Source organism: Eulemur rufifrons, chromosome 3, assembly GCF_041146395.1.
Source record: "Eulemur rufifrons isolate Redbay chromosome 3, OSU_ERuf_1, whole genome shotgun sequence".
Lineage (NCBI taxonomy): Eukaryota > Metazoa > Chordata > Mammalia > Primates > Lemuridae > Eulemur > Eulemur rufifrons.
The window spans coordinates 96,034,024-96,059,711 of NC_090985.1; the positions used below are offsets into that span (position 1 = coordinate 96,034,024).

At 38.3% G+C, this 25,688-nt stretch overlaps 1 protein-coding gene across 1 annotated transcript; it reads left to right on the forward strand.

The window, feature by feature from the left end:
- Nucleotides 1-30: 30 nt before the first annotated feature.
- LOC138381870 (short-chain dehydrogenase/reductase family 16C member 6-like) lies at nt 31-25,410 on the forward strand. Its single transcript, XM_069466490.1, has 6 exons — nt 31-351; nt 5,269-5,400; nt 14,131-14,230; nt 14,664-14,808; nt 23,666-23,791; nt 25,308-25,410. The coding sequence occupies exons 1-6, from the start codon at nt 31-33 to the stop codon at nt 25,408-25,410; spliced, it is 927 nt and encodes a 308-aa protein (XP_069322591.1).
- The last annotated feature ends 278 nt before the right edge of the window (nt 25,411-25,688 follow it).

Sequence of the window (25,688 nt, forward strand, 5' to 3'; positions counted from 1 at the left end):
TTAGGACATTCCTTTCTTCTGTCAATCAACATGGATATGATTGTGGACACCTCCATATTTTTGGGAAAATTTCTATATTACTTTTTAGAATCTTTCGCTTACAAGATAATTCCCAAGAGAAAAAAGAATGTTGCTGGAGAGATAGTACTTATAACAGGAGCTGGAAGAGGACTTGGGAGGCTCTTGGCCATACATTTTGCCAGCCTTGGAGCCACTTTAGTTCTATGGGACATTAATCAAGAAGGCAGTATGGAAACATGTAGACTGGCCAAGGAAAAGGGTGCCATGAAAGTATTTGTCTACACATGTGACTGTAGCAACAGGCAAGAAGTCTACAGAGTCGCTGATCAGGTAAGCTGACTGGTGTGCTTTGCTCCTATGCCTGAAAAAGATACTGCATCTCCTATGCACTTTTACGAAGGGAGGAGGAGAGGAGTTTGTCATAAACTTCCCCCAAGATCTCTATGTGTCTCCTGCTTAATTCTGCATGTCAGAAATAGGACTTTGTAACGTCCAAAAAAGGAATACAGCACAAAGCAATGCAAGTGGGAATCTGATAAGCCTTCCGAGCCCAATGTCCCCAGATGCCCTTCTGGGTGGCTCGTTTACCGTCGGGCGTTCGTAGCAACTGGGCTTGGTCCTGGCTCTGCTGCTGGGTGGTTGTGCAATTTTTGTCAAGTTACTCACCTTCTCTAGGTTCCTGTTTCTTCATCTGTGACATGAAAGGATTGAACCAGATAATCTTCATCATACTCGACTTTAACTTAACTTTCTATACTTCATAATTCTAATGCAGATCCATTATCAACATGTATTGAGGATATAAAGAATATGAAATATAAGGGAGAAAAGTTAAAATAAAAATATGCTAAGTGCATTCCCTCCTAGACTTAGCCTATTGATATCTGTTCTAACTCCAACTAAATATTGATAAACACTCTAAATATCAGCGAACACTTACTGTGTAGTTACCACGTACTCTGACAGCAATGGGTAAGCTTTCAAGTAGTGCTTTAACCATCTTCCCTTGAGTAAGGTGTGGTGAGGCTAGACGCAGATTGAGAGAGAGGAACAGGGCAGAGTTCTACAGTTTTGTGACACTCACAATTCCCTGGGGAAAACACAGCACAGCACGCAGGACCGCAGGGAAGCACTGGGTCAGTCACGAGGCAGAGGGAGAGGGGGCGGTGTTTCCACAGGAAGGAGTAGGTTAGGCAGGGTAAACAGGTTTCGCACTGGCTAATCTGAATAATTTCATGGGGCTGTCCCTGGCAGTCGGGTACCTGGCCCTGGGGCGACTGGGTTGGACATATAGTAGCGTGGAGTGTGAGAGCCCAATAAGTGAAGTGGTTGGACATGTGGACTTAATTGGCTGCTCAAGAAGAGGAAATGATCAGCCTCTAGCTAGGGTCAAGGTTAGCACCCCCCCCCAAAAAAATTACAAATGGTTTCTATTCTAAGAATTTTGTATATATAATAGCTCATTTAATCTACACAACATTATCCTCTTAGGTGTATATCATTATCATCATTTCTATTTACAAATGAGGAGACTGAGGAACAGAGTGAATGTGCAATTTGCCCAACATCATGAAACTAGTGATTGGCAGAGCCAAGATTCCAACCCAGACAGGCTGGAGCCAAAGTCTGCTCTCTTATGCGTGACACAAAAGGGTGCACCCAATTTCATAACAGAATCCCCAAGGGATTTTCCTTCCCCTTGGCAATCTGAGCTCCATATATAAAATTTGCTTCTTGATCCATTCAAAAAATATTGATTTAATCACTACTCTGTAACACTTACCTTCTGAACCAACCTCGTCACGCTTCTCCTTCATTTTCTATTGCCTCCTTTGCTGTTTGGGGGCCCCATAGGATTTGCTCTTTGTAATCCACCACCAGCTAATGTGAATATGTGTATACAGATATCTAAGTATATTTTAGAACATAGCAAGTGGAATCAAAATTAGTTTTAATTTTGCAAAAGAGAAAGACACATGGCAGGAAAAGTACACAGATAAGTCTCTTGGTGTCAAGCTGAAAGAAACAGTCTGTCTACCTTTCAGGGGCTCCAGTCCCACTGTCACCAACTAGGCAGATCAAGACCTTGCAAAAAGTCTTCTCTGCTGAAGTATTATCATACGTCACCTTTTTTTTTTTTTTTTTTTTAAGACAGAGTCTCGTTCTGTTGCCTGGGTAGAGTGCCGTGGCATCAGCCTAGCTCACAGCAACCTCAAACTCCTGGGCTCAAGCAATCCTCCTGCCTCAGCCTCCCGAGTAGCTGGGACTACAGGCATGCGCCACCATGCCCAGATAATTTTTTCTATATATTTTTAGCTGTCCACATCATTTCTTTCTATTTTTAGTAGAGATGGGGTCTTGCTCTTGCTCAGGCTAGTCTCAAACTCCTGACCTTGAGCGATCCTCTCGCCTCGGCCTCCCAGAGTGCTAGGATTACAGGCATGAGCCACCACGCCCGGCCATATGTCACTTTTTATGATGTCTTTTATATCTATATTATCTCCATTTTATTCATTAAGAAAAAAAGGCAGAGAGAGTTTAAGAAACTTGTCCAGGCCACAGAGCAGGTAAGTGACAGAGCTAAGTGATGACCCCATCTGGGATCACAGCCCCTGCGATCCCCAGAGGGCCATCGGCAAATGCGTGAGCAATGGAAAGACCCCTTCATAATCCCCTTCCTTTGATCAAAAGTATTGCTAACTCCTGCTCCCCGCCCCCATCTTTCCTTCTTGATTAAAATTTGTTTGCTATTTAGTAGAAAACCAAGCTAAAAATTTAACCTAAAATTATCTTTTCACCACTGAAATGTGTCTTAAACATTCCTTCTTTTCCACGATTCGATAAATAGAATTTGTCTAAGTCAACTACTTTTTATCTGCTTTTTTGTTTAATTTCCATTACTTATCAACTTCCAAGAAACCCAAATACTAATGTTAGACTTTACCTACAAGAATTTCAACAAACCACAGGCATTACCCAAATCCTTGAAATTTGTGAGGGAGTCAAATAGCAATGACAGCATTCAACGGGCACAGTAATTAACGTCCCAAGATTAGATTGAAGTAACACGCTCATCTCCAACATAGAAAGCCCATATACAAATGAACTGTTTTTGTTGGAATAACTGTAAGGCTGGGGGCAGGCACCCCTCCCTTCCCTAATGAAAAAAGAAGTCCCTCCTATCCCTCAATACCTGCCCCAAAGCTGAAACAAAGAAATTCCTCACTCCTCCCACCGACATCTCCTGGCCAAGGAAGCTCCCATCCCCCAGCCCTAAGAACCTATATAAACCCACTCAGACTCCTGGGCAGGGCGGCTTCTCTAGTTCCACTCGTGGGACTGTGAGACTCGCCCGGGTCCCTCTCTCAGGGACTTGTTACCCCCACCCAGGAGCGCTCCAATAAAGCCTCTTTACTTATCCCTTTCAACTCTGCTCGTCTTTCTTTCTCTGGCACCGGCTACTTCAAAGAAACCTTACAATAACCAGGTTTGCAATTTATTCCAAAGTTTCCAGGTCCGATCAATCGGGAACAATTTATTTGTATATGTGTGTGTGTGCACATGCACACATATGAGAATTGTTTGTTGCAGCAATAATCATTTTGGCTAAAGACAGTAGTAAATTTCGTTGAAAACAGCTTTTGTGTGTGAATCCAAATTGGATATGAATCACTGCTGTTCCTCTCAAAAGCTGTGGGTCTTTTGGCAAGATCTTAATTCTTAATTTCTCAGAAGCTCTGTTTCCTTATCTGTAAACTAGAATAATAATGCCTTCCTAAACTGCCTCTCAAAGTTACAGTAAAAATTAAATCTTAGGATCTAGATAAAACTCCCCTTAGATCTGATGTCCCCAAGGCTCAGAGCTTCTTGAAGTGGATGACGGCAAATACTGTTTTTCTTATGTATTCAGGAAAGCTTTAAGCCAAAGATTCCAACTCCTTCTTGGGCCCCTGTACCTCTCTCGTTGGTCTGAGATGGAGTACATGCTCACACTGATTACTCCACCAAGCCAATGGGATGTCTTTCTTTAAAAGTTAGCCTCTCGTGGATGTTTTCCTCTGTCCTGCCTCTCTCCAAAACAGAGGAGTCTAATTCCTCCTTCGAACAGCAGCTCAGCAGTACGAACTCTCCTTTTCTAGCTCATTCCAGCTGACCACATCAGCAGCAATATCTACCTAATATCTCCACACCGTGTTACCTGGCAGGCTCAACACACAGCAGTACATGGACCAGGAATGCGGAAACCAAGTCAGGGCAGGCAATGCTTCCTGTTTGGGGGGAAAAAAAAAAAAAAAACCAGATTGTCATATCAGCCAAAAGATCCGGTTCAGGGAAAAAAGGAAGGAAAAAAAAAAAGTCCTCAAGTGATTGTTTAAACATGCTCCATGCTTTGCTGCTGGGTCAGCTTTATCAATGTCCCCTACAAAGCCATAATGTGGGACAAAATGGTAAAAGAGAAAAACAGTCCCTCCAAGTGTTTCCTGGAGCACACTTTCCCCTGAGCAGGGCTCATGGTGGATTGTAGATTATACGAGCAGGCGATGTGGACAGTTTATAGGGGGAGAGTGAAGGAAAACACTGAGGACTGGCAAGGCACAGTAGCAGCAGCAAAGCTGTGGACCTCTGGGAAGTATCAGTCCTGGATAGGAATTAAATTGGGTGTGGTCCTTGGGACAGAGTGCACAGCATCCCAGAAGTCTATGGGCAGTGGAGCAAACACATCCATGTTTGGAATGTCTTCATGCCAAATACTGGCCTGCCCCTAGGGCGCTCGGATGTGCTCTTACCTTTCTGCTCACAGAGGAGTCTGGGAGAAAACCCCATAGAAATGACCAGCAGACACCTGCTGTGCCGAGGGAAAACCTAACGCCATCTGGAGGAAGCCGTTCTGAGACACGCAGCCATTCTGGACTTGCTCAGACCCCACCGCCATTAGTGCCCCGGGAAAGGGCATCAACACAGCAGAAATAGGAGGTAAAGACAATATGCTGCAATATACTGCAAGTCATCTCCACTCAAAAATCAAGATTCTTTAAACAAAACTGCCAAATCTAAGTGTGTTTTTTTAAAAATATAATTCCTCATAAGGTTACTTTATAACTGCCAACTTTCTATATTTCAGGATAAAATATCTAGTTGTAAACAAACTACCTGAACAAAATGAGAAAAAAAAAATCGTGACTTAGGAAAACAAATATCAAAATGCAATACTTCAATTGAATTAATATTTGCCTCACTTCTGACCAGGTCAGAAAAGAAGTTGGCGATGTGACCATCCTCATTAACAACGCTGGCGTGGTAACGGGACAGCTCCTCCTCAACATTCCAGACCACATGGTGGAGAGATCATTCCTTGTGAATGCCATCTCTCATTTCTGGGTAAATCTTCTTTCTTTTTCATTTTCTCTTACTGGGGTTTATGGAATTCCATGTATTTCTGTAAACATCTGTTCATGCTTTTGTCTGTAAATATACCATTTGGGAGTTTTCTGTTGAGAGACTGGAAGGGTCTCATCCTCACTAGGTTTCACTCTGCCACTCCCATCTGTATTTTTCCTGATCTTGCCCTATTCCAAATTCTCAGAGAAAGTCCTTTCCCTCCACCCTCTCTGGTTTTGTCCCAAGACTTATTAGGCTGTGCAGAAATCTTCCTACCAAAAGGCAGGCTGAGAATGAGACAGCAAGTTATACACGAGAGCTTCCACCTGCTCAGGAGGGAAAGAGGCGCATGTGTGGAGAGCAGGGTGTCTTTAGAGAGGTGACTGTGTGCACGCCAGACTGTGCGTCATCACGAGGGAAACAAAGGCAGTGGAATCACGACAGCCACCAGTTACTGAGCGCTTCCTCTATGCTGGGCACTGTTCTAAGTGCTTTAACCACAGCACCATTTTCATTCTCATTTACAAATAATGAAACTGAGGCCCAAAGTGTTTAAATAAATTCCCCAAGGTCATGCAACTGGTAAGAGGGCGGCCTAACCTTCCAGAAGGGAGAAGTGAGTGAGGAGGGACTCTTGACATGAGGGGAATTGGTGAATTTATAACTCAGAAATGTCTTCCCGAGGCCTGGAGTGGCTGGCCGGCTCGGGCCGGCAGGACCGTCTCTGGCGATGGAAATGTGCTTCGTCTGTGCTTCCTGGTACAGTAGCCTCTAGTCGTCTGTGGCTATTGAGTGCTGGTAATGTGATTAATGGGGCTGAGTCACTAAACTTTTAACTTTATGTCATATAATTCACTTAAATGCATGCTTAAAGAGCCACGCAAGCCTAGAGGCTGCCGCCTTGGTCAGAGCAAGCCTAGAAAACGGGTTGGAGTCGCAGGAGACTTGAGCTACCAGAGGTGTTTCTGCTGGGAGGGCTCACAGGAGGGACAGGCGGCTGGAACCCCAGCCATGGGAGACATGGGGAAGGGAGTAGGGGCAGGAAGAACTTCGGTCTTCTGTGTCTCTGAAACTAGCACCAACCCTGAAATGGGCTTGTTTTAAGTGTCCCTGCTCCTTCCTCTTTCCACTCAACTTTCCAGTCTCAGAGCTGTTTCCTCCGTCTTCTTTCTTGGTCACCAGGAAGCCAGTGGGAGACCCACTGGGCACCTAACACAGTGCTCGACATGTAATAGGTATTCTATAAACACGTGAAAACTATTGATTCCTTCCCTGTCCCTCCCACTCCTAACCCTTTCCTTTTGGAAAGGGGAATTCCTGCTTGGTCAATGGCGCCAGGGTGCACCTGTTCCTAATCGCACCGCATATCTAGAGACCATCCTGGATTCCTCCCTTTCCCCCAACACCAGCATCTTGGCCCTCCCGGCATGACACACCCAAGCGCACTTCTCGCCAAGCCATCCTCATCTCTCGCCAACACTCCTCATGGCCCTGCATCTTCAACACTGGTGCCTTCTAACCTGTCTTCACAAGGGGACAAGGCGATCTTAAACATATCGATCAGATCATCTCACTCCCCTGCTCAAACATATTCAGAGGCTTCCAAATGTACTCAGAGTAATCTGTAAGCCTGGGCAGGATGTAGCAACACCCTTCCCTGTCTGTCTCCCATCTCTTATTTTCTCTACTTTTTGCTGACTTTTTATACTCCTAGGATCCAGCAATAAAGCCCACAGCACATCGTCTCTTTCTCATTTGAGGGTCTTTGCACAAGCTATTCTCTCTCTGACAAGAACGTTCCTTCTCCTGACTAACGTAGTAGCTCCCTCTCATTCTTCAGGCCTCATGTAGTCTTTGAACTTGTCCCTTTATGTTGTGTGTGTTCTGTTGTTGCCTTGAATCATCTACATAGTTAACAGTAAGAGGTATTAATAAACACACATAAGCCTTCTTGTTGTATGTCAGCACATCCAGAGACAATGATTCTGAGTAACCAGTAAAACCAGGGAATCAACTTCCATCTGAAGATTATGGAAGGAATCTTCATTCATCCTAGAATTCAAGAGATTTTAAAAAATTTTTTCTGCAACTCCTATTAGCCCATTTATTCCGTGGCTAGGAAACCAAACCCAAGAAATATGTCTCCACAGGTTTTGCCTGCAGTACTTCTAGTGAGAAGTTTCCTTTTTTTCTTGAGGTAACTCAAATCTGCCAAGGTTCCTGGCCTGCTAGGAAGTGACTTCCCTTACAACCTAGAAGGTTGGAAGGGGTTGTGTAAGCCATAGAACAAGTATCAGCCCAGTTTCCTGGGGAGGCAGCTTGGTTGGCATCAGTTCCACATATTAACTACAACCAGTGTTCCTAAAGAGTGGGCTTGTCATACATGATTACATGAAACTTATTCTTAAATAGGGCACACGTATGCTGTGGTTGCATTATCAAACTCTTCATTTATATCCTAGTATAAAGAAAGCCTGGTTCTTACTGAATGTATGCTTGGTCCCTCACCATGAAAGATAAAGGATCTCAGAAGAGCCATGGTAATAGAGTCTGCCTACTGCCCCAAGTAGATTTGTGGACAAAGGCAATCAATACCCGTTGTGTTATCTATAAAATGGTTTGATTGTTTATGGATATATGGTGATTAGGATAAGTTAAATTTTATTCCATATGTTTTTCTAAGCTTAACCCATTGTGGAAACATTCATCTTAAAATTACTAGAATTATCATCTTTCATTTGATGACTCACTCAATTTATAATCTCAATTAAGATTCCCTGTAAGGTATTTTCCCTGATTTCAGGGGGTATCAGTTCGATTAAGATACCGTCCAAAAAGAGTTTCATTCCAGCTTGCATATCTATAGCTTCCTGAAGAGAGGATTAGAAATAGATCAAGAAGAAAGAAAAAGGGTTTCTTCATATGCTTATCAGAAAATAGACCCTTGACCACATTAAATTTCCCTTTGATTCCATGATCCAGTGCTATGTAATTAATTCTGTCCTGCTCCATCCTGGTCAGAATCTGCTTTCACTCAGCCATCTGCTCCTGGACCAAGCAGATTCTCCTGACCTGATTCAGCCCTGGGCATAGCCTTACGAGGGCCTTCTCGCAACAATAGCACTTACACTAGGATGCCTGTACCAACAAGTCCGTCCTTGAAACAGTCCAAGCCACATTGTGACTTTGAGTATGTCCTTCTGTGCCATGTCTTCTCAAGGCTCAACTTCTGATATGTAGTATCAGAAGCCTTCAGGCAAGAAGGGGGAGCCCAGAAACTTCCTATGGATAACAAAACTGAATGGCTCTAGTTAATCTATTTCAATAACCAAAAATACCAAATTAGAGAACGTATAAACAGCTATCGGGGTGTAAGACATAGTTATCTTATAAGGATTTGGTTAATTACTACAGTGAGAGCACGGACAAAGCCCCAGGCCCTTGCTATGCATCCCAGCAAGTGGGCCGTCTCTGTGGGAACATATCTGTATTAATAAATTCACCCCAGAAAAGGTGAGGTTCTCTTTTAGATTTGATAGTTTTTCCCCCACATTTCCTCATGGAAGGTCCTAAAATAGGGTTCAGCTAATTAAGAAATGTAGCACACCAAATGCACCTCATGTTTCTAGCACCCCTGTTGCTGCTGTTGGCCATGTCACAAATTTCGGGCTAGGGAGCAGACCGTGGTCACCTAAGAAGTGCCAGAGGTAACTTTGAATGCAAAATACCTCCACAGTTTTATTTTTCTAAACAAAAATCCTGAATCGTTGTAAATGGCTACCTTAAGAGCTAGAGTGACAATAGTTTTATTTTTTTTAAATAAACCTAACAGCAGCTAATATAATTATTAAGGGACTTTAGATCTTTGAGATGTGACAATTTTGGGTTATTTGATTTAACAATTCAATGGCATAACAAAAGTTAGTTAGGGCTCAAGTGCTCAGAGTGAGTATATTCTGACAAGATAAGAATCTCTGCTCTCCAGGTAGAATACACAAAGGCGAAGAATAATCTTTTAATACCTCTTGTTTACAGCAGAATAAATACTCCAGGACCAATTTTAAGCTACCAGGTCCCTCATCTTTATCATAAATAGTTGCTTTTGCTCATTCACTGTAATATGTGCTTGTAATATGTGCTTATATGTATGCATGAGCTTAAACATACAAAATATACATATACTTATGTAACTATCATTTTAGCTTTCAACAATAACTTAAAAATATAAATAACTCTATCAACATATTAAAAGGCAAGGTATATACTATTAATACTTTGAATTTATCATCTCAATTGAAGCTTTACAAAAAAACAAGTCAAAACTGTGCTTGGTGACTTGATACCTTTTCTCTATTAATATAAATTTTAATTTTCTAAAAAAATTGTATAGGTAATGAAGGATTTCTCATAAATTCACCCAACTTAATATGATATTACCCTAAAATCTTCAAGTAATTTAAGTCAACACTACAGAACAACATGATCGCTGGTGATATTAAAAGATACTCAAAGAGATAACATTGAAAAAGTATAAGACCGAGCAAGAGGAGTTGATGTAGGCAAATCTGGAAACCGGGGCTTAGCCCAGTAGGCCAAGCTGGTTCTTGGCTTCATGAAGGAAAGAATTCAAGAGCGAGTGAATCAACAGAGTAAAGCAAAAGTAAGTTTATTGAAGAAACAACGAAACAAAAAGAAGGCCACTGCACAGGCAGGGCTGGTAGCCGGTTATCTATATTTAAGGTTATCTCCACATTGTGTGTTAAGTAAGGGGCAGAATATTCATGGATTTTGGGGGGAAAGGTGTGGGGAGTTTTCAGAATTGAGGGTTCTTAAGCCATTTAGGGTAAATTCTGGGAGTTGCCATGGTATTCATAAACTGTCATGGCACTGGTAGGAGTTTCTTTTAGCTTGCTAATGTATTATAATTAGTGTATAATGAGTAGTGAGGGTAACCAGAAGTTGCTTTCATCACCATTTTGGTTTTAGCTGTTTTGGCTGGCTCCTTTACTCATCTTGTTTTATTAGTGGGGTCGTGTGATCTGTGTCTTGTGAAACTAGTCCTGCTGAGCTCCTATCTCATTCCTCCCTCAGAGATTATATACTCCTCCTTAATCTTAAGGGGTTGTAGAAGGTCAGGGTCTATCTTCTCTCTAACTTGCTAATGTTATGGGCATAGGCCTGTCTAGTATTGGAGGAGTATAAATCTCTGGATGTCTGATCCAAAGAGCCCAAAGGCAGGATTTTTTTTAATTTTCTGGATCAGAAGTTGGGATGGGTTGGAAGCCTGCTGTCAGCACCGTGTTTATGTGGAATTGTACTCTAGAAGACATAAACTTTATAAGAAGGTTAAACAAGTAAGGGCCAAAAAGCAACAATGATAATATGGCTACTAAGAGGCCCAGCAGAAGCAGAAACCAAGTAGCACATGGTAGGCATCCTTTAATAAAGTCCCAGATGGTTTGAACAGAAGGGTTATTGAAATTACGTACAATTTAGCCTATTGGTAGATTTGTGGGATGTCTGCTTTTACTTCCCCGGAAGTGTTGACTCGTGCAAAATGAGGTGTTGATAACAGCAAAACCTCTCCCTTGTTCAGTTGTCCAACACAACATTGGCCAAGGAGTCTCGGGAGATATGCAATTTTTGAAAGGGCATTTCCTCTTCTTTTTTTGGTGGGAGAGGGAGAAGAAAAGAGACATTTTATTACTTTGGACTTCCCAGATTCCGACCTCATGGTACTTTCTCAGGATGGGTAACCCTGAGGCAGCAGAGGTCTTAAAGCAGTTACCAACAATTGTGCCTTTAGGTCTTTCTTGGTTTTCTACACTTCCTTTGCTCTGTCCCTATTGTTATAAACTCCAAAGGCCATGTCTAAATGTTGGCTCGTGGGTGTTTGGGGTCCCATTGCTGCTTTTGCAATTTCCTTCTAATATCAGGAATAGACCATGTGATAAAATACAGGCCCAGAAGAGCACATCCCTCTGAAGTTTCAGGGTCTGCATTGGTATAATATGTTTTCTAAGCTCCTCTACTAGATAGTACTGAAACAGAGCAGGGTTTGTATCCTCTCCCTGGGTCACTTCCCTAACCCTTCATAGTTGACCAGCTTGATCACACCCTTTTCACACCCTGTATCAGACAAGTTATCATGTGGTTCCTGTGCTCGAGGTCTTGGGAACCTCTCTGGTAATTCCCCTGGGGGTCAAGGTCTGCGACCACATTTTCCCCCACATGGTAGATGACGTGGCCCTGATTTTGAGTGGCTGTTCCATCTGCATGCCCACGAGCATTACCAAGCATCCTCTGTTTCACCTCCACAGTACAACAGGTGGACGGTGAGATCTGTAAGTCATGCCAAGTCGGGTCAAGGGACATAGTCAACGTAACAAATTCCTCAATAAACTTTCCTGGATCCTCCAAAAACTGGCCAAATTTTTCTTTGCATAAGGCTGAATTAGACATAGAAAAAGGCACATTTACTCTGATCATCCCCCCATCTCTGTCTGCCACTTCCCACAACAGACACAGGTTTGATTTGACAGATTGACATGGGGCCCCACTCCTGGTGGTGCCAGTAGGGCTGACTTCCTCAGGCAGCAGGGGGTATAGACTGCAGCTGGCTGGATAAGGAGGAGGGGTATCTAATGACCTTGAGGCAGAGACCTGTGCGGGAGAACACCCCTCAGAGTCGGCAACTGGCAGGTCTGTTGGAGTGGATGCAGACCTTCTGGGGGGACAGCTAAAAGGGGATCACCTAGAATGTCCCCCGCAGTTTCTTGGTGCCTGGGAGTAATTCAAGCCAGACACATCCTACAGCTATTTCTCAAATTTGGATCTTGGTAGAGAGCTGTAAAAGCCTATACGTAAGGGACTTCTCCTCATTTCCCCTTCTTTTTATGGAATAATTCCAATTGTAAAAATGTGTTATATAGTTTGAATAACCATTTTTGGGCCAAATTTCCTGGCCTCCAAGTTGGTACTGAGACCAGGTAGTACTGCAATAGAAAATGAGCTTTTTCCTTTTTAGACTTTCTAGCTTAAATTTTCCCAGTTGTTGATGCAACCTAGCAGGAAATCCTTTGGAATGCTTATGGATGTCCCCATGTCTGATTAGGGTTTCGGTTTGACACAAGGGTCTTCCTAAGCCTGGCAAAAAGCAGTTGTCTGGTCTCTCAGATTCCACCTCCCCTCTCCTCCGGAAAAGAAAGTAGTGATAGTGCGGCAAGTACCTTCAAGGGGTGGGGAAACGAGGAGGCTCACAAGGCACAGTGCACTTTAATTATACAAAAAGAGTTGGAAGAAGAATGAGGGCCTTGGGGTCCCACAAACGGGATACAACCAAAAAAGATATTTGGGTAAGCGAGGCAACTGAGGGGGGGACATTTAGTTGTAAAAGTTGTGAGTTTTCCCTACAAATAGAGCAACAAGGACCAAAAAGACGATTATAATCTGACCTCCGCACAAACAGGAAAAGGTGCTTTGGTTGCGGGCAAAGGAATAAAAGCTGGCAACAAAAGAAATGACCAGAATGCCAACAAGCGGAAGTCTCCAAATAGGCTAAACAGACAAAGTTCTTGCCCGTCGTAAAAACCAAAGATAAATCTGGAGCCTTAGAGTTCTAAATAGGTGCCACTGATCTATATGATGATTATAATAAAGCAAAACTAAATCCTTTAAGTTCTGTTCCTTCTGATGGCTATTTTGACCATGGCAGAGCAAGCAACCCTGAGGACGAAAATCAACCGGTTGCTGGGGAAAGAAATAAGTCTTGACCTTGGGACAGACTGACAGGGGCCACAGAGAATGGGCCATGTGGCAACAAAAGCAAAGAAAACACTGACAAAGAGCACAGGGGGGTTCCATATCTGATAAAAATGAAACAAAACCGGGACTGGCTGCTAATGCAATTACCCGACCTGAATACAGGGTGAGGAATGTAGGAGTGAACAGTAATGATGGGACAAAAGAGAACAACAGTCCCAAAATGGAATCAAAACAACAAGCAATGGCACACAGCCAGAAAGAAATAGTTCCCTTAACAACAGGCTTTCCCAAGTTTCAGGACTTATTGCCAAAGAACCCGGAGCATCCAAGTTTCAGCCAACTATGATCCCCAACAGCACAGAGTCTATCGGAGACTGGCCATGGCCTGGGGACATAAAACATTGAATTACCATCTTGCTTGAGGATGAATGAGTGAAGTTTACCAAAATGGCTAAGAATATATTATCCCTAAGTCATGGGAGACAATTCCAAATCCCTTTATTTACCAGAGTGTGTTTACCTTGCTTTGAAATTCACCTTTCCTCAAGCAATTTCTTCCATTCTGGCAGTCCATTGAGGTGAGGGCAAATCTTGTTTATGGTAAAGCCAGGAAGGTAAATGCAATTAAATTTTAATACAAACTGTTGAAGACTATATGGAAGAGCTCAGCATAACAGAAAAATTAGGCTTTAAAATTTTTAGCCAACCATAAATATAAAATGTTCATATAGTTTACTTCAAAGGAAAAAGAAATCAAATAATATCTCATAGATTAACACATAATAAACTCTAATATCCTTGAGAACAGTGACAATATGGTACCTGCTTTTGTATTGCCCCATAATTTAAAACATTACAACTGTTAGATATTTGTTAAATGAATTAGTAAATTTTCATCAAATACTTATTGAACAAATAAAGTAATACATCAATGACATGTTGACACAGTATATTTATACCTTCCAGACTTACAAGGCCTTCCTTCCTGCCATGATTAAAGCTAACCATGGTCACTTGGTCTGTATTTCAAGTGCAGCAGGACTAGTTGGTATTAGTAGACTATCAGGTGAGTACTTTGTTTCACCATGTGCCTTTGTATTCCCCAATCTACAGCACACAAAACTTAGGACTCTTCCGAGATAGACAGAAGCTCTTCCTGCACCAGGGGAAATCTCTGGAACATTTGGTTCTGTTTATAATGTCAGCATTCACTTCCATTTCCATAAGAAGAGACATTCTCATCTTTAAAAAAAAAAAAAATGTGCCTATTGGCTCATTGGTTTTGGGGAGTTAATAGAAATCCAAATGATTTCCATTTTTTTGTTGGGATAGAGTGTGGTGATACAGGGGTGGAATATTTGTCCACATAAATAACTTTAGCAGTGACGCTTTGTCCCCAAGAACGAGCCAGAGAAAGGGGAGAGAGTTTCAATTTTCAAAATAATTCCAAGAATTAACTTTTCAAACTCTATTACTAATAGCTCCTTATTTTGTTTCAGATTATTCTGCAAGTAAATTTGCAGCCTTTGGCTTTGCTGAATCTCTCTTTCTTGAATTAAGTATGTTAAAGAAAAGTGACGTTAAAACCACCATCATTTGCCCATATTTCATCAAAACTGGAATGTTTGAGGGCTGTAAAACCAAGTAAGTGAACTCTTACAATAATCTTTTCTCTTATAATAATTTTCCAATATATGTCATCACCTGATCATTTTGAAATATCGACAGTAAAACAAAAGAAACTATTTGAATGGCTAATTTAGTAAAAGAAAAAAATTTCAGTATGTATGAAATTTATAAATTTATTCAATTTAAAGATAATATAGTTATAAAGTTTATGATGTGGTAAAAAACTAAACAGAAATACTAATCAGAATATAAAATATAACAGAGAAATTGGTGGTGAGAACTTTTTAAAATATTTAGCATTGTGGTATTGAGAAGATAATTTTTTCCTAAAAAGAAGGTATAAATAACTGCAAAAATAAAATATTTTGTAAGAATTATTAAGATATGTGGGGAACTATTACAGAGTGACATTGTAGTATAAAGGTTAAATTTGGCTAGAATAGTCCAAACTAGGATACAAACGAAATGTGAGAGATTTTACACAGGGAGTCAATTAGTTGAGTATGTTGGAAAATGTAAATTAGATATGACGACAAGTGTTGTCATTACAATTGTTAAAAAAGGGACTGATATGATCCAAATGACATGAATCATCTATATTTGCAAAAGAGAGAGAGACAGCCAATAAAAAGGCTGGCAATGAAATTATTTACAGTCTAGCGATACTATAAAATTAAATGAAGAGTTCCAAAACCAGTGGTGAAGAGTTGACAGAATGTAAAAAGGAAAGGTCTCCTCCAAAGAGACATCTACTAAGCTGGTCAAAATTAGGAAAGACAATCATTTAAAATCTCAGGAGATTGATCAAAGGACATGCCACAAATTGAGATGCATCTCTTCAATAAAATCTATGGAAATTCAATAAGAACACTGGAAGGCCATGGCACTGGGGCTAGGGACTACACCTTTGCTTTGTGGGATAACTGTTTCAGTAGACTTGGCAACCAAGTGGCAGTTCCCACCTCTCTCAGCTCTCTGGGGTAGAAGAGCTATTCTGGATAGTTTGGCAGTGGGGAAACATGAACAAGTCCCATTTTGACAGCTCCATGCAGGAGAAGGCCTATACTGAGTGAATAACCTCATCTAGACAGTGCTTGTTCCTCCACCCCCAACTCCCACTAGATAGGGAAAATCCAGAGAAGGGCTCTTGGTGGACAGGGCAATTCCTTTTCCCAGAACAGCTCTTTCTTGTGAGAGAACTACTCCAGTAAGCTCAGCAGTCACGTGATAGGTCCCATCTTCCCCAGCTTCTTAAGACAGAAGACCTCTTTGGGTAGATTTACCAGGCAGTTAATATCAGCAGACCCCATCCTCCCAGGCTCTGGGCTGTGGAAGATCCATACAGGGTGATGGCAGCAGCTGGTTGGCAGCACTATTTCCTGCCATCCTGCCTCCAACCTTCACATCCTGACTGATAGGGACAATTTGGGTGGAATAGCTGGTGAAAAGTAAGCTTCCTATCATTCCTATCTCCTGTTCCATAGCACAGATGTTCTGCCAGGTGAGAGTCAAAACCAACCTCAAAGATTGGCAACTCTCCACCCCTGCCACAGGACCTAACTTTAATTGTATAAGAGCATGAATCAAAGTACAAAAAGAACAGCATTGCCAGCTAGCAAATTGTGGAGGTTAAGAGCTGGCTGTGATATGAGTATAAGCAGACCAGCCAGAAGTTTAATTGGAGATGAAGTGAAATAGATAGTAAAAGATTGCCTGTCTAAAACCACAATCATTCCTAGCAGTCAGAAATGTTGTGTGCATGTCCAAGACTGCATCCTCTGAGGGATGACATAAAAGCTGCACATTGACAGTAGAAGAGAAAGGTAGGCTTTACTGAAATAGTCTACCAAGTCACTAAATAAACAAGCAAACAACCATAACAATAAGCCCTATGGGAAAGTATTATACAGAGTTCCTAAAATACATTATCGGTAATGCCCACTTTTTAGCAAAAATGTTATGAGACATGGAAAGAAACAGGAAAGTATAACCTATATACAGGAAAAAACATAAATAATATAAATTACTTTTAAGGGGGTCCAGATGTTGAACTTAGCAAACAAACTTCAAGGGGCTGTTATAAATAGGTTCAAAGATCAAAAAGAATCTATGTTTCAAAACAAGAAGAAGATATGATGACAATGTCTCATCAAATCTTAATACAAAGTATAAAGAAAAAAATGAACATAAATTTGGAAATAGAAAAGAAAAATAACTGAAAAGAAAGATTCACTAGAGAAGCTCAATAGTAGAATTGAACTAGCTGAAGAAAGACTGAGTGAACTTGAAGATAGATGAATAGAGATTATGCAATGAGAAGAAAAGAGAGAAAACAAAATGAAGAAAGACAAACAGAGCCTTAAAGAAATCTGGGACACCATTAAATATGTAAACATATACATGAGGAGAATAACATAAAGAAAGAGTACAGAGAAAGGAGCAGGAAAAAATATTCAAAGAAACAATGGCTAAAAACTTCCTAAATTTGATTTACAAAAAAAAAAAAAACTTTAATTTCCATATTCAAGAAACTCAATGAACTCCAAGTTCATTGGATAAACACAGGGGGTCCCATAGCCAGATACGTCATAGTAAAAATGTTGAAAAATAAAAACAAAAAGATAATCTTAAAAGAAGCAAGAGAAAAAAGTCTCATCATATACAAAGGAACCCAAATGTGATTAACAGCCAACTCTTCAACAGAAACAATGGAATCCAAAATGCAGTGGGATGACATAGTCGGAGTGCTGGGAGAAAATTGTCAACCAAGAATCTTATATCCAGCAAAAACTATTTCTCAAAAAATGGAGGCAAATCAAAGTGGAGAATTTGTTGCTTAGCACCCTGCCTTACAAGAAATACTAAGGAATTTCTTTAGGGTGAAAGTGAGTGATACCAAGGAATAATCTGAATCCACATGAAAAAAACAGAGTGACAGTAAAGGTAATAAAGTAGGTAATTTTTAAAAGACAGCACAAATACATACTTCTTCTTTCTTCTCTTGGTTATAAATACAATTGCATAAATAATACATACATAATAGTATTGTTGGGCCTACAACATATAGAAATGTAATATTTTTTACTATAAGGGAACAAAGGATCTGGGTGGAGACAAAGCTGTATTAAAGTAAGTAAATGACACCAAATGATGACTCAAATCTACAGGAAGAGATGAAGAAAACTGGAAATAGAGAAGTTTGATATAATAAACTCTATAAATATTTACTTGTTCTCCTTATCCTCTCAACTTCTTTAAAACATAAAATCTATAAAGCGATAACTTCAACAACATGTTATTGGTTTTATAACATATATAGACATAATATGTATGACAATAATAGCATAAAAGTGGGAGAAGTCATACAACTGTATAAGTTTCTCTATCTTACTAGAATTAAGAGAATATAAATCTGAAGTTCATTCTGATAGGTTAAGATGTACATTATATGCCCTAGAAAAACCACTAAGAAAATAACTTTTAAAATATAATTTAAAAATTATCAGTGGATGCCCCTGTGATCAAAAGGGCATAAAACACTATAAATTAAGTAGTCCTAATAGACATCTATAGAACACTCCACCCAACAACAGCAGAATGCATATTCTTCTCAAGTACACAGAGAATATTCTCTGGCATAGAGTGTAAACTGAGCCATAAAACAACCATCAATAAACTTGAAAGGAATGAAATCATATAAAATATGTTCTCCAACTAAAATGAAATGAAATTAGAAATGAAAGAAGAAATTTTTTTGAATTTACAGATATGTGAAAATAAAACCTATCAGAATTTATGTTGTAAATTATGTGCTTTAGTTGTGATACAGCTAAAGCAGTGCTTACAGGGAAATTTGTAGCTGTAAATGAATACATAAAAAAAGATTTTAAATAAATACCTAAACTTCCACCTTAAGAAACTATAAAAAAAAGAGCACAGTAAATCCAAAGCAAGCAGAAATAATAAAAATTATAGCAGAAATATATGAAACAGAGTAGAAAACTAGAGAACATCAATGAAACCAAAAGTTGTTTCTTTGAAACGACCAACAAAATTAATAAAACTTTAGCTAGATTGACCAAGAAAGACAAAAAAAGAGAAGACTCAAACTACTAAAATCAGGAATGAAAAAGAAGGGAAATCACTATTGACATTACAGAAAAAAAAAGGACCATAAGGAAATACTGTTTAAAAACCAGCATGCAAAAAAACTATTTAATAGTTAAGTTAGATGAAATGGAATAATTCCCAGAGAGACACAAACTAACAAAACTTATACATGATGAGTGCGATGTGCACTGTCTAGGGAATGGACACGCTTGAAGCTCAGACTCGGGGAATAGGGGGGGAATGGGAAATATATATAACCTGAACTTTTGTACCCCCATAATGAGCTGAAATAAAAAAAAAAAAAAAAAAAAAAAGGAAAAAAAAATACTAGCAAACTGAATCTGGCACCATATAATAATGATAATACATCATGATCAAATAGGATTTATCCTGGGCTTGCAAAATTGGATGAATATTTTAAAAGAAATTAATGTAATATATCATTATCAGTAGACTAAAGAACAAAAGCTGCATGACCATCTCAACACGCACAGAAAAAGCATTTTACAAAATCCAATGCTCTTTCTTGATAAAACACTAAAGAAACTAGAAATATAAAGGAACATCTAAAAACTGATAAGCAGCATCTGTGAAAAACACACAGTTAACACCATACTTAGTGGTGAAAGACTAAATGTCTTTGCCCCGATTATCAAGAACAAAACAAGGCTGTTCATCTTCACCACTCTGATTGAACTCTGGTTCAACAGAACATTTAGGCAGTGTGAAATAAAAGGTATATGGATTGGAAAGAAAGAAGTAAAACTATCTTTATTCTCATATGACATGACCTTGTATATAGAAAATCCTGAGGAATGCAAACACACACACACACACACACACACACATACTCAACTATTATCAACTATATATATATATCTTTGAAATGAATTCAGCAAGGTTCCAGGATCAATATATAAAATCTATATATAAAACTCATTATATATTTCTATATACTTGTAATGAACAATCCAAAAATGAAATTAATAAAACAAGTCCATTTACAATAGCATCAAAAATAATACTTAAAAATAAATTTAAATTTAACAAAAAAAGTACAAAACTTACACTATGAAAATTACAAAATATCTTTGAAAGAGATTAAATAAAACTTAAATAAATAGGAAAAATCCCACGTTCATAGATTGGAAGACTTAATATCGTTAAGATGTTAATACTCTCCAAACTAATCTACAGATTGAACACAATTCCTATCAGAATTCTAGCTGTCTTTTTTGCAAGAATTGACAAGTAGATCCTAAAATTTATATGAAAATGCAAGGGACCCAGAAAGCCAAAGCAATCTTGAAAAGGAAGAAGACAGTTGGACCGAATCACATTTTTCTATTTCAAAACTTACTGCAATCTCTCAGCACACACAAAAATCAAATCAAAGTGGATTGAAGAATTGAATCCAAGACCTGAAACTGTGAAACTACTAGAAGAAAGCATTGAGGAAAATTCCAGGACATTGGTCTGGGAAAAGATTTGTTTTGTAATACCACAAAAGCACAGACAACCAAAGCAAGAATAGACAATTGAAATTATATCAAGCTGAAAAGCTTCTGCACAGCACAAAACGAAAAAAAAAAAAAAAACAATAAATAAAGTGAATAAACAACCCAAAAAATGTGAGGAAATATTTGCAAACTATCCAACAATGGCATAATAACTAGAATATATAAGGATTTCAACTTAGTAGCAAAATAAATAAATAATCTGATTTAAAAATGGGCAAAACAATCTGAAAATTTACTACAAAGCTACTCTAATTAAGATGGTGTGGTACTAACATAGACATATACAGATCAACTGAATAGAATTGAGAGTATAGAAATAAACTCTTACATTTATGCTCAACTGATTTTCAACAGGGATGCAAAGACAATTCAACAGGGAAATAATACTCTATTCAACAAATAGTGCTGAGACAACTGGACAGCCATACACAAAAGAATGAAATTGGACCCCAATTCCCACATCATATACAAAAATTAACTCAAAATAAATTAAAAAACTAAATGTAAAAGACAAAACCACAAAACTCTTTTAAAAGTGATGTACATTTCCATGACCTTGGATTAGGCAATGGTTTATTAGCTATGACACTGAAATATAAGCAACAACAGCAGAAGATAAATAAATTGGGTTCATAGAAATTAAAAACTGTGCTTGAAAGAACATCAATAAAGTGAAAACACAACTCAAAGAATGAGAGAAAAAATTTTCAAATCTCATAGATTATAAAAGACTTGTATCCAGACTAAAGAATTCTTAATAATAAAAATAAAAATAACCCAATTTTAAAAATTGGCAAAAGATCTGAATAGGCATTTCTCCAAAGAAGATGTATGAGTGGCCAATGTGCACACTAAAAGATGCTCAATATCATCAGTCATTAGGAAATCATAAATCAAAGCTGCTATAAGAAACCACTTCACACTCACTAGGATGGCTATACTCAAATAGACAGTGACAAATGTTGATGAGAATGTGGAGAAATTGAAACCCTCGTATATTGCTGGTGGGATTGTAAATGCTGCAGCCACTTTGGAACACAGTTTGACAGATCCTGAAAAAAGTAAACATAAAGTTACCATATTTCCACTCTTAGATATATACCCAAGAGAAATTAGAACAAAAACTTGTACATAAATGTTCACAGCAGCATTATTCATAGTATCCAAAAGGTGGTAACAACTCAAATGTCTATCAAGTGATGAATAAACAAAATGTGACATATTCATAAGTTAAATATTATTCAGCCATAAAAAGGAATGAAATTCTGGTACATGTTACCACAAAGATGTACCTTGACAACATTATTTTAAGTGGGAGAAACCAGACACGAAAGGCCACATATTTTATGATTCTATTTACATGAAATATGTATGTACAGAATAGGCAAATCCATAGCATATAGAGACAGAAAGTAGATTATTGGTTGCCAGGGAATGGAGAAAGGGCCAATTGGGAGTGACTGACAATGGGTATGAGGTTTTTTGGGGGGCAATGATGAAAAATGTTCTAGAATTAGATAGTAATGAAGAACTTTACGAATATACTAAAAATCACTAAATTGAATACTTTAAAAGAGTGAATTTTATGGCATATTAGTTATATCTCAATAAAGCTATTATAATAAAACACAATGAGCAACTCTTCACATCAACTAGGGCTATGATAAAAAAGACAGACATTAACATGTGTTGGTGAGGATATGCAGAAATTGGAACCCTCATACTTTGCTAGTGGTACTGTAATTTGGTGCAACTATTTTGGAAATTAGTTTGACGGTTCCTCAAAATGTTAAATATACCATAAGTTACCACATGGCCCATCAATTCCATTCTGAGGTATATACCCAAAAGAAATGAAAACACACGTCCTCACAAAAACTTGTACACAAATGTTCATGCAGCATTATTCATAACAGCTAAAAAGCAAAAACAATCCAAATATCCAACTGATGAATGGTTAACCAAAATGTTGCATATCCCTACCATAGAATATATGTGACATAAGAATTCCACAAAAATTGATAAAAGCATGCTTTGAGAAGTAATTGACTATATGGAATTTATAACAAAAAGTATTGCATTTTATTAGTCATAGTAAATCATGTACTATACATACTTTATATCAGTAATATTTATAATAAACTTAGGTATTTATGCATATGTATGCATATATAAGGTAAGTATATTACATATATATTTTTTTTCGTTTTTTTTGTCTTTTTTTTCTCATCTGCTTCAAAATACATATATATTTTTTAAATTGTTATCTTCTTTCTAACATTATTATTAAAATAACAATATTAGTAAGAATTGATAATAACATGTGACTAAGTGCAATTAAAGGCTAAATTATCAAGATCACAGAAGGAATGAGACCAGCCAGGATGGGGGCATAGTAGCTAGTGGAGGCAATGATGTTAAATGATGATTTTCATAAACCTGGGATTCTTAGATCCACAAAAGCTAAAAAAGGAGTCTCCAGAAAAAGAAAGATTAATACTCCTAAATGTTAGAGAATGAAACAATGATATGTAGCCTATATTTTTAAATAAATGTTAGAGCCCTTTAGGTTATAGTTCTAAAGAACCTTTGGGAGAATAAAATATAAAGACTAATTGCCAACATTCAATAATGGAAAATGAATCAGATTCCAAGAATCACCCAAAATAGAATTTTTGAGGGGGTGTGGTTCAAGTAATTAAAAAGAATAATATAAAGGTATAAAATGTCAAAGTAATACTTTAGAGGATCTTTATTTATATTCTTATCCATTTCAACTCCTATTTATTTCACAAATATCTATTTCTGCTTAATGCTATAACAATGATCTGCCTAAAATGATACATTACACATGCTGAAAAGATTTTTTTCAGTAGATAATTTTTCAATTTTTGCTTCTTAATGGCATACAATTATTTGACATTTGGGAGGAAGAAAGAGGGGAAAAAAGATAGCCCCCAAAAATCTAAAAGCAATTGCTTCTGTATGTCCAGACCACCCAATAGCAGAAAATCAACAAAAGCAGGAAGAATTACTCTAGGAAATTAAATATATTAGCACTGGTCCCATATTGATCATGAGAGAAAACACGAGGTAATTCCTAAGAGTTACATTTGTTTGAGATATATATATATATATATATATGTATTATAATTCCATATCTGAAATTTATTAATTGATGCTCATAATGACAATAAAAATTGCCATTCTGATGATCTCACTTTTTGTTATTGTTATTCCAGGCGTCCATTTCTGTTGCCATTACTGGAGAAGGAGTATGTGGCCAAAACAATTGTAAATGCTATTTTAGAGGAACAAGTTTATGTACCAATACCTAAATTTTTATCTTTCACATTGATCCTTAAACAGTAAGTTAATAATGGCCTCAACATCACCTTGGTTATTTGTGAACAAATTGTCCAGTCATCACTATCTTGCCTAGAAAGCAACTTCTTATTTTTTTTAAATGATGAGAGGAAGAACATTAATAGTGAAAGGACAATTTATTGTACTATTACAAGCTGTGTCTTGGTTACTTCAGACATTGAACCAAAATTTAGCAACTATTTAGGCCTTGCAGAGCATACTTTGTTTCAACACAGAAACATATAGCACATAAATTGTTTGGAGGTTTTTGTTTTTATGTTTTTGATTTTAGTCACATATTTAGTTTGACTAATGTAGAGTTCTATTTTGAAAACAAGGGCCAGAAAACCCAAGTGTGTTTCCTTCCCAGAAAAACATTAAGAGTATTTGGCAATTTCTTCATTTCTTTTAGTGAAAGAGCTCCTACAACTTCAGACAAGGCCTGTGCTATGAGCTCCAAGGTATTTGTAAATGGATTCTGCTCAGGCCCACATCTAACATTTATGGGGTGCCTACTATGTGCCAGCTACTACACTTACAGCTTTGCATGAATTTGTGTCACATTTAGGAAATCTGAGTATTAAAGAGAATAAGTAATTTTTTCAGGGTTAAACAGCTAATACATGCTGGAACAAAGTTTCAAACCAAAGTTTCCAATCTGATTACAGAGCTTAAGCTCTTACCATCATCCTCTGCTATAAGTACTAGCAGAGATTCACTATTATAAAATTATGGTTATTGATAAATACAATATTTTATTTATATCTATTCAACATATTTTCTATTCATCCTTAGCTGCCCTGATTGCTTAGGTAGGTCAAAGTTCCTCATTGTACCATTCTATCACACCTGTCCCTGCCTTTTGGAGCACTCATTGCACCAATGCTTGCTTGCTAGCTTACATCTTCCCTGAGGCACATTGTCTGAATTGTTTCCTGCTCCATGCTTATGGCACAAGACAGTACCCAACATTTAATAACCATGCAATAAACATTTGATAAGTTGAGCTGAGTTGAGCAAAACTGAGCTGATCTAAGCAGAACTGAGCTGAAGATACAGCCTCTATCCTCAAGGAACTGAAGCAATGGTTCTTCGGCTTGGGTACACATTGGAATCACCTGGTGAACATTTAAAACTACTGATTCCTGGGCCCTACCTCCCAGAGATTCTCCTTTAATTGGTCTGGTTTTCTTTCTAGTTCTTGCTACTATTTGTTTGTTAGTCTATTAAATAAAAATATATGTAGTCTTTCCACAGAACCCACTCAGTGTGATATATGGATAAATTGTGGTCTGACCATTGGGACTTTTCAGAGCTACAGAGGTGATTCCAAGGTGTAGCCAGAGTTGACAGCCATTGGCATTGCAGATGTTGATGGCACTCAGATGTGACACAGCACTTCTCTGTTCAGGCCGCCCACTAAGTGATATTTTGAACTTTGTGTAATTTGCACCTAATCTTTGCAAAGTAGTCTCTTCTACACCTCTTAAGGATAATTTTTTCTCTGCTTCCCTCTAGAATAATATCTCCAAAAATGATGATTGTCGTTAGTGAATACCTTGGAGTGGACACTTGCATGGATTCTTTCAAAAACAGAGAGCAAGCAAATGAACTTGACTGAAACCAAAAGAAATCACCAATAACTGAAGCCGCAAATGTGGTGATCAAAGTGTTCTAAGGATAGACTATTTGGAATTCCTCGTAATGCTTAAAGCATTCCAGTCTACCAAGGATCACTGAAGCTTTCAAATGTGCTGACTTTATTCCCAGGACACAAATTACATACCAATTGTTTTTCTAAGTATTCAAACTACCTATCTAGTCTTTTCTATCATTTTTTAGTTTGATAAGTAAGAACATCATTTTAGGCCGGGCTCAGTGACTCCCGCCTGTCATCCT